We start from the raw sequence: 14,917 nt of genomic DNA on the forward strand, positions 1-14,917 counted from the left end.
CATTCAGAAAACGAAGATCATGGCATCTGGTCCCATCACTTCATGGGAAATAGATGGGGAAACAGTGGAAACAGTGTCAGGCTTTACTTTTGGGGGCTCCAAAATCACTGCAGATGGTGATTGCAGCCATGAAATCAAAGACGCTTACTCATTGGACTCCAGGAGTTGGTGATGGACAGGGAGGCCTGGCCTGTTGCGGTTCATGGGGTTGCAAAGAGTCTGACACGACTGAGTGACTAAGCACACACACATATGTACCATTCAACCAGCTGCAAGTAGTACTTTTATATGCAATTTTATTTTCCCATTTTTGATCTTCTCCTCACCTTGGCATGGCTCTCCTTTTTCCTTCCCTTCCCTTTCCTTCTTGAATTTTGTCTCTTAAAGTATTCACTTAGAGAGTGATGAGAATAGTGCAAAGATTGTACTGACCTATATTTTGCAGGCTACCATTACTGTAACAGTGGCTCAGTGGAAAAGCATCTGCCCGCAACGCTTGAGACACTGGAGATGCGTGTTTGATCCCTAGATTGGGAAGATCTCCTGGAGGAGGAAATGGCAACCCACTCCAGTATTCTTGCCTGAAAAATCCTATGGACAGAGGAGCCTGGCAGGCTACAGTCTCTGGGGTCGCAAAGAGTCAGACATGACTGAGAGACTAAACAGAGATACTGCAGCAGGGAAAAGACTTTTTTTTCACAGCAGGGCAGCTTCATTTAGTCAGAATATGCTGCTTATTAGCAGGATTTACAAAGCACTGAAGCAAATAAAATAATACTTGAAAACACTCTTTAAAAAAGCCATATTAAGGTCTTTTTTTCAGCTGTGCCACTTGGTATATGAGATCTTAGTTCCCCAACCAGGGGCTGAGCTCATGACCTCTGCGGTTGAAGCACGGAGTCTTAACCTTTGGACCACTAGGGAAGTCCCCTTGTTAAGGCCTTATATACGTGTACTAACAAATAATCCCATTTGGAGAGTTAACTAAAATCATTTTTACTTAAATATTATGGCATCAGTAATTAACATTCAAATTAGTATCAGTTAAGGATAGGTGGAATTTCTTTCTGAGGTGACACCATATTTAATGACATCTGTTATAGCTATGTTTCAAGTTACTTGCACAACTTATGTTGCTTAGCTTATGTTTTAAAAACAAGTAAGTTTTTGCATGAAAATGGTTCTTGAGAAGAATTTGAAGTATTTAGGCGGCTAGAGTATTACAGATTGTTTTGGTAACACTTTAGTGACCTAATGAATGCTGTATCAAAAAGGTACCGTATAAATACACCCTACTGACTTTTAAAAATATAGAGTATATATATTATTAAGTTTCTGGCAACTCGGAATCAGTGGAGTGCAACAGATAGTTTCATTGTACTAGAAGAAAGTTGTATGATTCTGCTATAGCTAATTTTGTTGCTGTCCCTGCTGTTGTTATGATTATTAGTATTTTACTATAGTGAAATTTACCAAATCTATTTTTATAAAGTATAGCAAACTGGCAGGTCATAGGGGAAAATGAGGTCAAATTTTAAAGTAAGTAATAATGGTCTCAATATTTTTTCAGTAAGACGTGTAGATAATCATGTTTTAGCATAAACATAATTAATATCTCCATGTATTTGTTGTAAGATTTACCTAATGAAATTTCATCTCTGGCTTAATTTTTATATCTAATTGATGCATTTAAAGTTTAAAATTGTCAGAAGTTTGGTGTTCATTATTAAAAGCAGTTGTTTTCAAGTTAATCCATGCTTTTTACAATGTAAATTATAATCACAAATTTATAGTTACAAATCTTAAATTTGTGTTTTCTTTGTAAGTGCTGGTCAGGATATCCAGGGAACAAGCGTGATTGCGAATCTTCCATTTCTGATGCGACAGAACCCTGCTGAGACACTTCGGAGAGTCTTGCCAAAAGTTAGAGTAAGTTGCTGTGAAATAAGATTTGAATTCATCATGTTTTCCCAGTAGTACGTTGTCATTGCCAGGAGAAAATTTCAGAGCTTTGGATGGCTGATCTTTTGTACCTAACCACTGAGTGGAGGAAGTATTATAAATATTTTGAATTATTTTGAAAATATTTAGAGAACTTAGCTGATGGAAATGGAGAAATCTAGATCTTAAACTACAAAGTTTTCTGTAATCATTTTCTCAGTAGAAACATTATGTTTTCAGTAGCTTAAAAAAATTTTAGTCTTATAAAATCATAGCAATCTTTTTTGGTATTCTGTTGACAAACATATTATTAATAGTATTTCTAGAACATTGATAATACGATTTAACTGATAGTCTTAATAGTCACCTTTTGGTGACTGCTCAAGAATCATCCAATAAAGATTGTATTATGGCCACTGCAGTTTTAGTTTTATATTTAATTCCTTTCTAAATTCCTTCAGATTAGTTTTCCTGCTACTAATAAAATGTTTGATCTACTAGAACTTTCTTTTCTTTATTTAATATTGATTATTAATATATAATATTAAATATCTGATGCATACTATTTATTATTTATTTGTACCATATGCAAAGTGTTCTGTAATAGAACTTGAATGAACACAACAGATGATGCCTTTTGGGTCCTCAGGGAGCTTACCTACTAATGAGGTCAAGGAGGTTACATAGTACTGGGGGTTCTGTTTGCGAATAGTGAGTTTTATAGACTTTGCTTTGGCTTTCTGTTTGGATTAACTTAAAAAAAATTTTTTTTAATTAATTTATATGTGTTTAAAATACTATTATTATGTGCCCTTGGGTTTTATTTTTAGGCATATACAGCATGCTTCCAGTGATGAAGATCAGGGATATAACATGTTATTTTTATAAGATGCCCAGATTTCTATGCAGACAGTATGGATGTACTTTGTATATATATATATATTTTAACACATTATAGAGGTGAATGGAGAAATTGCTTTTTTTTAGTAGTGTATGTGATTCAAAAGCAAAGGAAGCTTTTTCATGTCTGTTTTTCTCAGCTTATTCTGTAATTTCAGTGGAATTAAGTCTATACAATCTAGGTTTAATTTCTCATTCAACTGAAGTGATATTAACTGACCTAAGCTTGTTAGTATGTCACCTGGGAATACCAGTTAAACACTTGTAGAAGGGAACAGGTGTAGATCCTCTTGACCAAGGAGTTATTATGCATAAGCAAATTAGATTTATAGCTCAAAATATTGAGCACACTGTACACTCTGCATTGAGCAGGCTGAATCTGGGCCAAGAGAACATGCTGCAAGTTGTAAGTTTCATAAAGCAAGAATGAAAGGTGAAGGACAGACAGTGGTGAGCTTTAGAGGTCTCTGAATTATTTTGAAAAAAAGTGTTTGCCGAAGAGTTCACACTAAAGTTAATTAAATATTAATGTCTAAAAAAAGTTTTAATTTCATGGAAATATATACAGAATATTACATAGAGAGTATTTATACAAAGAATCAAATGTTTCTGCTGAAACTATGTAACTGAGTTATAGAGGACAAGATTTTAGTAGCCTTTTAAAGAAATATTAAGTTTAATTCATAATACAGAAGATTAACTAAATAAATGCATATAAGGAAAATATAAACTAATGACTATATTATACTAAGAAAATCTTTATTGCTGAATGATTTCATTCATTTCTTTAATCAACAAGCAGCCATTTATTTAGGATGCTCATCTATCTTACCCTTTACTATAAAATGTAGAAAACAGCCCCTGATTAGATTCTGTATCAGGAAGACATAGAAACTATGGAAAACAATGAAAGAACAAGCATAGGGGATTATTTAATGTGTGGTTCTGACTTTATGTAAAAATGCTGATGAATTAAGCAAATGGGAAAGACTTTTTAATGGGGGCAATAATACTGACTTTAATAGAGGGTTTAATGTAAAATGTAGGCAGCTGAACATTTAAGCAACTGCACCTCAAATAATAAAACCTATGTTTATGAGCAAATCATTTAAAATCATAATGTTCAATATTAAGATTTATTGGTACACATAACACCTTCTTTAATTCTGCCTTGCTTCTGTGAGTGGTGACTTCCAGGTGATACAAGTATGACAAAAATCACACAGAGCTGCTTTATTCACTTTTGCATGGCCATACTCTCTTAGCTAATTTTATAAAAAAGCAATCTTGTGTCTCAAAGTGAGCATTTAGTAATAATGGCTTCATAAATATTTACTGAGTACCTCCCACTGTTCTAAGCTCTGAGAAGACAGAGGTGAACAAAACAAGAACTTACCCTCAAAGAATTTTTTTAGGGGGGCGGGAAATAGACATTAAACAAATGGGTGAGCGTGAAAAACAGAGTAAAGTTGGGGAGGGGGAGGTGGGGGAGTTGGGAGTGTGAGGGCACTAACAGCATTGGGAGGTCAAAGAAGCATCTCTGAGGAATTGAATGCTGAAGGGATGGGATAGGAGAAACAGCCATTTGAGGAGATGAGAACAAGTGGTCCAGGCAGAGAGAGCAGAAGGAGTTGGGGGAGTTCAAAGAGGTCGTAAGTGTGGTGGAGTCCAGTGGGTAAGGGTAGGTTGTGACTTGAAGAGGTTAGAGAGATGGTCAGTGACAGAGCGTGCATGAGTCATTCTTTCTTCGAACAGTGGAAGGCCTTGAAGACTTGAAGCTGGGCAGGACTTTGAGAAGGGTTTATCCCTTTAACATTTTGCAGTGATCATTTTGCTAATTGTGTGGAGAGTAGATTGGAGTGGGAGGAAGTTGCAGCTCTAGTCCTTGTAGTATGTGAAGCTGGCTTGGAGCAGGAGAGCAAATTAGGATGACAGAGAATGGTGGATATATCTGAGATGTATTTATTGAGATAGAATGAACTTAATGACAGACCCGATGTGGGAAATGGAGGAATGACTTCCAGATTTCTGGATTGTTTCTGCTGGTTTTGAGTGTCTTGGTTGATAGTTTATTACATCAACAGGGAAAAATAATTTGAATACTTACTAATGCTAATCTTCTATGATTGATTCACTTTTCGAGAATTTAAAGACATGAATAATAAATATTTTGTGTAAGAAGTTAATCGTTCTCCAGATTCTTTTCACATTTATAGCAGTAGTACAAGCAGCTTTTTAGAACTCACACTGTACCTTATCTTTACCTTGAAGAACATCAGATGAAGTGATGCAGATTTTTCTGGCCTTATATATTATAAAATTTCACCAAACAAAATATTTTTAATTCTGTTTTTGTTTTGTTGTATAGCATATGCATTTCATCTTTATAATAATGTATTAACTTAAAAATGGCTTTTAAAACAGGTTGCTGTTTTCACTGTTTTAGAGACGAAGGAATTTGAGGTTAAAAATAAAATGGCAGAAAGAGAGGCAGGATTAGAACTGAACTCATCGTAGTATTCTACAATTTGCTTTCTAAATTCTATCCAAAGTGGACGATGAATGATAGTGCAATTTGATCACTCATCTCAAGGTTAATTTAAGTAAGAGTCCAGAAAGGAAACATTTTGACCTCTATTCAGATTCTCTAATTCTAGATATGAGACGTGTCTGAATGTACAGTTGACCTTTCAACAGCATGGGTTTGAACTGCTTGGGCCCATCTTTACTTGAACTTTTTCAGTAAATATGTACCGCAGTCCTTCATCATCAGGTTTCAGTTGAATATGTGGTTACCAAATCTGGGAAACAGGGAGGGTCCACTGTAAAGTTTTATTTGGATTTCCCACTAAGTGGAGGATTGGCACCCCTAAACCATGTTGTTCAGGGTCTACTGTAATTACTGTATCTGTTTTTAATCCTAGGATATCTTTTGAAAAAGGAAGGCTTTTTCTGTGGTCTTTGTTGATTAAGTTTGAATTCTTCCTATGACATATTACATTGAATTAATATTGGATATTAAGATTTGATTTGAACTTTTGGTTGTCTGAAAGTGAAAGAATTTGTTTCACCAGCATACATTTGTAAAATACTGTGGTCCTTTATAAAATTTAAAATAGTGATATCATTAACCATGTGATATCAGTGCCTTCTTTATAAATCAAGCACAAAAAAAAGTCTCTGCTTGTTGAGTTATTGGATCCTGTTATTGTTTTTTCACTTACTTTGGGAACCAAAAGATATGGCATAAAACCATCTATTAGAAGATGTGCAATGTCAGGAACAGATAGAAATAGCTAGCATTTGTTGAGGTCTTAAGATGGGTGAAGCACTCTGTCAAACATTTTACAGCTCTTTGTTGATTTTTTATCTCTTTGAATGCCCATGGCAGTTCTATATGGGTCACAACTTAGGTCAGTTAACTTTCCCAAAGTCACAAAACTAGCAAGTGGTGTGATGAGGTTTGAATAAGGAGTCTGACACCCAGGTTCTTCCTCTTAACTGCTATACCACTGTCTCATTAGCTAATCATGATGTCAATAAATAAGTAATATGTCATTTTAGTTCCTAAGCCTTAGTCATCTCTCCTCTGATTACTATAGTAGCCTCTTCACTGGACCTGTTGCTCCTTTTGCTGTCTGGAGCCCATTCGGCCAGAGGGATCTTTCATTTATTTATTTATTTAGGAACAAATTAATATATTTATTTATTTATTTAGGAACAAATAAACTTTGACAAAGAAAACTGTGTATATTCAAAGTATACAATGCAATGATTTAATATATATTATACATTGTGAAATACTCACCCCTATCAAATGAATTAATACATCCATCATCTCACATAGTTAATTTTTTTCTTCAGAGAGATCTTTTAAAGGTCTTTCAGAGAGATCAATCATATCTTTTCTTCTTGAATGAAAACTACTGAAGTGGTGTGGTAGGCAGAACAGTTCCTACCATATCCCGGAACTATACATGTCACTTTCTTTAGAAAAAGAGCTTTTATAGATGTGGGTAAGGATCTTGACTGAAGGAGATTATCCTGGATTATCAGGGTGGGCCCTAAATGCCAGCACATGCATCCTTAGAAGAGGAATGCAGAGGGAGGTTTGACCCAAACCTGGAGGAGGAAGCAGCATGAAGACAGAGGCAGGGACTGCAGTGATGTGGCCACCAGCCAAAGAAGGCCAACGACTACTAGAAGCTGGAAGAGGCAAGTACCTGATCCTGCCTAGCAGGGAGTGTGGCCTTGCCAACAATTTGATTTTGACTGAGTGATACTGATTAGGACTAATGGCCTCCAGAACGGTGAGAGAATACATTTCTGTTGTTCTAAGCCTTTCAGTTTTTGCTAATTTATCATACCAACCACAGGAAAGTGGCTCCGTGGTGAAGAATCCACCTGCCAATTGTAGGAGATGCAGAAGATGTGGAATTGATCCCTGGGTCGGGACAGTTCCTTGGAGTAGGAAACGGCAGCCCAGTATTCTTGCCTGGACAATCCCATGGACAGAGGAGCCTGGCAGCCTATAGTCCATGGGGTTGCAAGGAGTTGGACACAACTGAGCAATTGAGCATGCACATAGAGGAAAGTAATACAAGTAACTTCTCATTTCAGGTAGAATAAAACTCCTTCAGTTCTCTAAAATGACCCTGACTAGCTTTCTACCCCACCTACCATTCTTTTCTGTTTCTTCCATCAGGACAGAAGTCTTGTCAGTCTGATTTATCACTTTGTCCCCAGAATGTAGAAAAGTACTTGGCAAAAATAGGCACTCAAAAATAATTTTAAAACGAGCATTGATTGAGCTTAATATTCTGAGACAGTAAGTGTCTACCTGAAAGATCAATGACACATTGGCCTGAACCACTAATGGCATTCTTGGATGAGAAGTATAAACAGTCTATCAGTGGAGTGATACGGTGCTGACTTACGTTTCTAGGGAGACCTTTTTTGCGGGGAGGAGTGGGAGAAAGATACATATTAGGGAAGAGATAAAGTAGACTTAATCACATGAAACTTGATTATATAAGATCAGTATATGTGGTGCCCCCATCTTTTGATTCTGAAAAGATTTATCACTTCTACTTTTCTCATAAGTTTCTCCCAATGTGATTATTTGAGTATTTTATATCTACTGAATAAAAGTAGATTTAAAAAATTTTATTAAAAATTTTTTATAGACAACCTTTACTATGTAAATAAATATGTTTGTTACTGAAAGTTTTACCTACTCTTTAAGTTCTGTTTCAAGTGGTACAGAGATGTGGATCCAACGAAGATAGTAAAGTGAAGAACCCTCCCCGTGGGCCAGGCCTTGTGCTCAGCAGTTTAGATACATCCTCTTAAACTTCTTAACAATTCCATGCCATATATTTATTCTTGTTTGACAGTTGAGAAAATCTAGGCTGAAAAAATTCTGTTCGACTATAATATTTTGTTTAAGCATGCAATTATATAATTTATTCTTACAATACACCAAGGAAAAAAGAAATAGTCTTAACTAAAAGAGTTAAAGAGCACAGAGATGATACAAATTGCCTTTTCCTTTGGTTTGTACTTCAAAAATAAAAGTACCTGTCTTCCTCACTGCCTGAGATGTTTTCTGAGAAAAGTTAAAAGTTAAGTTCTTGAAAAAAGAAGGGTTTTGTAAAGGCAACACAGTTCTACATAATAAGCAGAACATGATGTTCCAGACTCCCTGCAGGTCATAAAAAGCCCACAGTAGAGCAGGTCTCTACTGACAGGCTAAGCATTTAAGGACACTCTGATGTGAAGTAAGGTGAAGAAGAAAGTGAAGTTATTCCTGTAATGTCAGATTGATGGAGAAAATTTATCAGGGCCAGAATTGATCTTATGAGTAGTTTTTACAGGAAAGGAAGCATAAAATTGTGTAACTTATTCTTCCAGTTCACTAAGAAAAAAAAAAAGTAGCATTAACCAAAGGATTTAGAGAGCATAGACAGATGGTATAAAATGACTCTTCTCTGGTTTATAGCTCAAAAATAAAAGTACACTGACCACAATGCATTCTGAAAATAATATCTGTGTTATATCTTTTTATGTATATCCATAAAGACAAAATAGAGTAACATCATTAATTCTTTGATGATAGTAAATTCAATGAAAACATTGACTGTAAATATAGCTGTTTTCCGGACATATATAAAAATTACACAAGCTAGTATTCTTAATAGATCTAAAAATACTGCCTTTCAGTATGATAAATTCTAGTGGAGACCAGTGTTCTCACTTAAATTTCTTAGTCATTCAATCATTTGTTATTTTTATCCTGCCTACAGTAAAAATGAGCTGGAACTTCTGAATCTCTTAATTAGAAAATCTTTCTTTTCTGTGATAATGGGACCACCATTACTACTTGAATATGGTTTCTGACTTTAGGCATTTGGATGATACAAAGGATAATTTATGGATATGTTGATCTACAATCCTTGCAAAATTATAAAACTAAGAAGATATTCACATATTGTACCGTAATAAAGGTGTTTGTTTGATTTAAAACTGTATGGATTTACTAGCCTTTTGGTAGTGTGTTGAGGTAGATAGCCTAGAAAATGTTCCCATATCAGAACATCTTGACACTCTAGATGAGGTCTCACAAGCATTCTTTTAAATGTACAGTTAAGCTTGTAAGAGAGTAAGGCATATTCAGGGCTCAGAAACAAAATAGTCCCATCCACTTCTACTTAGGTATGTGCAGGAAAGCATCATTCCTGTTCTAACAATGATGGCTTGTGTTCACAAAATTCACATGATCGTAACTTTTCTCAAGCCCATCAGAAGTGGTCACAAAGAAACAAGTGAACTCTATTCAGAAGAGCTCTCTGAAGAGCAATGGGACACAAGGATGCTGACTTTCGACAAGAGTTTCAGAGGAAGAAGTGGGCACCAGATAAAATCGTTAGGAAAAATCAGCTAAACTGTTAAAACGTTTTTAAAGATTGCTATCCGTTTGGAGTAGCTCAGAGCTCCAGACACAAGGGAACTTGGCACTCACTGGTGGGCTCTTTGCCACACGCCCCCTTGGGCAGGTCAGGAGGCTGGAGAGAACCTCCTTTGGTGATGCAGATGTGACTGTTTGTTGATTCTTACTGGAGAACAGGGAACCACCCACTTCCTCACAGTGATGTGCCTGGACATATAGGGAATTTCAGCAGAAAGAATCGAATGAGAGTGCGTACTTACAGGATGACCAGATGCATTGCTAGCCCTGCCCTGTGCTATGTCTTCAGCTCCTTGGCTGTAACTAAATGGATATGTTTCAATATTGGAATGTATATCATCAATAGCAGTCCCTCAAAGGTAGGAAAACATGTCTTTGACTTTTCTCCAGTTTCTCAGAATACTTTGTGTGATGTTGGTACTTAATAAATAGGAGTTTCCTGGTGGCTCAGTGGTAAAGAATCCTCCTGCTTAGCGGGAAATGCAGGTTCAATCCCTGGGTTGGGAAGATCCCCTGGAAAAGGAAATGGCATCTCACTCCAGTATTCTTGCCTGGGAAATCCCATGGACAGAGGAGCCTGGTGGGCTGCCATCCATGGGGTCTCAAAGAGTCAAACATCACTGAGCAACTAAATAGCAACAGCAGCTTAATAAATAGCTGTGACTGAAATTAAAATTATACTATCAAAATTAGACTTTCATTGGCTTAGAGATTAGGATAGAAGGGGAAAGTGACTGACTAGAGAGAAAAGAAGGCATTACTTGCTTATAGAAATGTGTCACACTTTCCAGTGCCATCTCCCCCTGTAAACCGTTTATAATTTCTTTTTTCAAAAAAATGTTTAATAAAGTGGAACATTTGAAATGGTTATTTATAGCTCTTGTGTCCATTAGTTATTTCTTTGAAATGGGCACATCCTTTTTTTGCAGTGTTTTAAATTTTTATTTACAGTTCAAGTGTAAATCATGAAATTTCTGATGAGTCTGATTTATTATGTGTGAAAAATGACAGAGTTGTTCCAGCTCAAAGTTCCGTTTCAGAACCGTGGTCTTGAAATGCACTGATCTTTTTGGATGTCCTGGTGATTATGCATGGCTGGATACTTCATTGCATGCTTGCAGTCATCTAGTGATAGTTTCTATTGGTACAGCTATTTCCTTTTTTGGAAAGAGATCTTCTGATATTTTTATGTGTACCTCCTCATGAACCTTGCTGATCACTGAAACAGATTAAAAGAGGGTAAAACACACCCTTTTTATTCCTGTCTGCTGCCTCCTCTTTATTTTCCCCTCTCAGAATTTGATTTTTGATGCTCTCAACTAGTTCTCCCCATCCTTCATGTAAGTGTGGAACATGGCAGTGAGTGATCAGGGAGTGAATGAGATACTGTAGTTAAATTGTTAAAGATATTTCAGGGTTGGCGTTCCAATTATTCATATTTAAATCAGTTCTAAAGTCTTTTATAAATAGTATAATTATATAGTAAAAAGAGTTGTTCACTATTACTGTTAGGTACTAAAAATTCCCATACTGTGACTCTCAGAACCCCAGATATTTTATATGTCATAGGTTAATATTTTAATATAAAATATAAATACTAGGTTAGTATTTTAATATCTGCCCCAGGTTAGTATTTTCATACTTAACTCCCTATTATTTAATTTCAAAATAATCAGTGATGTTATCTCTAAAAATATACAAAGATACTTTGTAACTTTAGGATTCCTTTACCTTTAACAGCAGTCTTTACAGTAGATACATTTATTTATTTTAAAAGTTTAGTTTCCAAATATGTGGACTCAAAATATCTGCTCTTTTGGAATAAGCCAGTGATTTACTTATGCTTCTCTGTGTTGTGACTGTAAAGAGAAAGGTCTTCTGGATGCGTATGATGTGGGGTTATTGGAAGCAGCAGTTTCCTTCTCTGCAGGGACTGTATTACGTTGTCTACAAAATGCTTTCTTGCAGCATTCATGCTAACTAAAGACTGAATTGAAACACAGAAGTGTCTAGTACATTTTCCTTCCTTGAGTGGGACTTGTTTTTTTAAATTTGAAAGTGTACCATTCACTCATTTATAAAATGTCTTATTTCATTTTTGAGGAATTTGAGTTGGAATGCCAGCCACACGATAGTATGTAAGAGGAACAGTAACCGGCATTAAGGCATGCACTTAAGCAATAGAGGAATTTACTTTTCAGTGTCTTCCAAGGTCCATGAGGATGCACACTTATTTACCCAGAGAGTATGGATCTCACTATGTTTGTCCTGAGGGTGTGACTCTGTGGAGGAGAAACAGGAACTGGTAAGTATCACGTTCTTATTGTATTATGTTTCAGAAAAATATGTTTAGAAATCAATTGAATTTTAGCATTGATGCAGTCTCTTAGTCTGTGCTGGTTTCTTAACAGTGGACAGTCCCAGATGTTGAAGTCAGCACAACAAGAGAAAAACCCAAATCCTGATAAGACTTGAGGATTTTTCGAAAATTAAATGCAAAATAGTTGGGGCATATGTTGCTGCGGGAGTCAAGACTAAGTAATACAGTAAGAAGATGTGAAGTTGGAGAACTCCTCCTGTTCCTCCTTTGCATAAAGTTCGCACACGTCCAAAACCCAGGACCTTAATGACTTTAAGAGGGGCAGAATCACATCTCTTGGAACTTAAAACAGCAGACTCATGTGAACTGGAATGCACACTGTGGCCCTCACAATTTATTTAAATATTTCTTTGCAAAGTGCTTTCTGTTTCTAAATAAAAGCTGTGCCTTCTGAAACCTGTAAGTGATGTATCCTGGCCACATCAAATCTTCTAGAAGTGTTTTCCAAATCCAGAATTCTTAGTTTGGAGCAAATGGCTTTTTTGGGAAACAGTATGAGAGGGGGATGTGGGAGGGTTATTTCAGAGACCAGTTGCTGCTCTGCTTTACACCTTATCATTGCTTCTCTTTTTCTTTTCAGCCTGGAACTCTTAAGATACATAATTGAAAAAAGCTTGTGAAATGACATATGTGTGTGTGGTACAAAAGTTTAAAACAAAATGCAACAGAAATCAGCCACCCTAATATGTGATCAGTTTTCTGGGAATGAACCCCATCATGTAGGCATCTGCCAAGTCTCTGACACTACCACCTACAGACTCAGGGTTGATGTAAGCCATGCCTTAGTAAATGGTGACGAGGAATGCAGAGTCTGTGAGAAAGAATTCAATCCTTGGCTTTGGCATTAGGCCAACAAAGCTTAAGTCTTAGAGTTGCCGATGACAAGCATGCTGGCCTTGAGCAAGATGCTTGACAGCTCTGTGTCTTTCAGTGTTGTAGAATGACATGTGTTATCTCCTAGTCTGATGCCTGGCAGTGGTCCCACCATGCTGAATTAAGGACTCTGGGTACATGGTCTAAATCACGGTTACAGAGACATTGGGGTAGGGAAAATGGCAGGAACATCTCCATACTGACATGATAGAGAATTGAGAATGCATTTCTATATGATCCATTTTTGCTTTGCCTTATATCTAATTCTCCCAATCCCTAATCTTTAGGACTCACTTCAAAATCTCTTGAAGCCAACTTTTAGGAGATGTGGACAAAGTGTGAAGGGAGAGAGCCACAAAAGCAGGAAGTTTAGGTGAAAGGGTAAGAGATATTCAGTCATCCAGCAATTACTCACTGAATGCCTGCTGTGTGCCGTAGGAGTTGGGGATACAGTAGTGAATCAGACAAAATCAGACAAAAAAATTCAGTAGTCATGATGCTTGTGTTCTAGATGTGGGAGATAGACTGTAAACAAATGACTGTGTTGTATGTTGGATAATGGTGATGATCAACCCAGTTGGGTCATGGTGAGGGCTGGGGTGGAGGAGTGGCTTTCAGTTTAAAATAGGATCATCAGGGAATGGCTCACTGAAAAGGTGATGAGAGTAGAGGCTTGAGGGAGTTCAGAGAGCCGACTGTGTGGAAATCTGGGAAAAGAGGAAATTGGGAGGCAGATCTTTGTAAATCATTGAAAGGGTTTTGACTTTTCCTCTGAGTGAGTTGGAAAACCACTGGCAAGTTTTGAGTGGATAAGTGACATGATCTGACTTTAGAAGAATCTCTCTGGCTGCTGTAAAGAATGGATAATAGAGAGGCAGTGATAGAATCAGATGCTGATGAGCAGGTTATTGAAGTAATTCAGGCTGGAGATGATGGTGGCTTGGACCAGCATGGTAGTGATAAAGGTGATTGATGGTCAGATTTGGGGCAGGATTGACTGCTCATTTGATTATGGGAAGTAAGCAACTGAGAGGAGTTAAGGATGACTCCAGAGTTTTAGGGTTGAAAGTTGGAAGGACAAAGTTATCCTGTATTGTTTACTGAGTTGGAGAAGATAGGAGAAGGAACAGGTTTTGGGGAGAGATGGGTTCAGGTGATGAGACTCTTACCAGATATCCAAGGGTGCTGTAGAGGAGACAGTTGGATATACAGTGGTCATTATGTAAATGCTCAGTTTGCACAAGTTGGTAAGTCATAAAACTTCTATGTAAATGATTTAAATCAAATCTTTAAGAAGATGAAGCCATATCTATGTTTTATATATTAGGAAATAATGCAGAAAGACTAATTTTCCTAACATCGCAGATATGAAACTTTGTTTTATGGATGCAAGTTCCACATCTTGTTCTACCAAGTTTATTAGTTATAAAAATAGGCAAACAGGGGAAATTCCAGTAGTTACCGTAATTGATTAAACAAAGTAATGCTTTTGGCTATATTTATGTTATGCACATCTACATAGTCTTCTAGAGAAATACAGGTGAGACCTTGGTGAGGTTTATATGAAAGATAGGTTTTCTTTTGTTTTACTCTTTGATTTGTTAAACTATTCTAATGTAGACTTTGACTTTAAAAGGTGAATGGAGATGGTTATGGATATAACTAATTTTTTCAAAATTTTTATTTTATTTTTAAACGTTACATAATTGTATTAGTTTTGCCAAATATAATTTTTTAAAACATTCTTACATTAAGCAAAATTCTTTTTAAAACAGTTTATTTCATAGTAATTTGTGTTCTTGTCACTTGTTTAAAGGGGAAAATACATTTTCACAATCATAAGTGTATTCCTTTTT

The 14,917-nt window shown here is 36.3% G+C and overlaps 1 protein-coding gene and 1 long non-coding RNA gene across 2 annotated transcripts in view; both read left to right on the forward strand.

Annotated features, from left to right (window-relative positions):
- Positions 1-14,917, forward strand: part of PPP4R4 (protein phosphatase 4, regulatory subunit 4) — a 102,137-nt gene that overhangs the window by 36,294 nt on the left and 50,926 nt on the right. The window contains exon 3 of the mRNA XM_010836266.1: positions 1,827-1,929. Coding sequence (XP_010834568.1) covers positions 1,827-1,929 — 103 coding nt within the window. The remainder of the gene's footprint in view (positions 1-1,826; positions 1,930-14,917) is intronic.
- LOC104985843 lies at positions 11,847-12,584 on the forward strand. Its single transcript, XR_824974.1, has 2 exons — positions 11,847-12,113; positions 12,220-12,584. It is a non-coding gene; the product is annotated as an uncharacterized LOC104985843 (long non-coding RNA).

This window comes from Bison bison, unplaced genomic scaffold (assembly GCF_000754665.1).
Source record: "Bison bison bison isolate TAMUID 2011002044 unplaced genomic scaffold, Bison_UMD1.0 scf7180017864061, whole genome shotgun sequence".
NCBI lineage: Eukaryota > Metazoa > Chordata > Mammalia > Artiodactyla > Bovidae > Bison > Bison bison.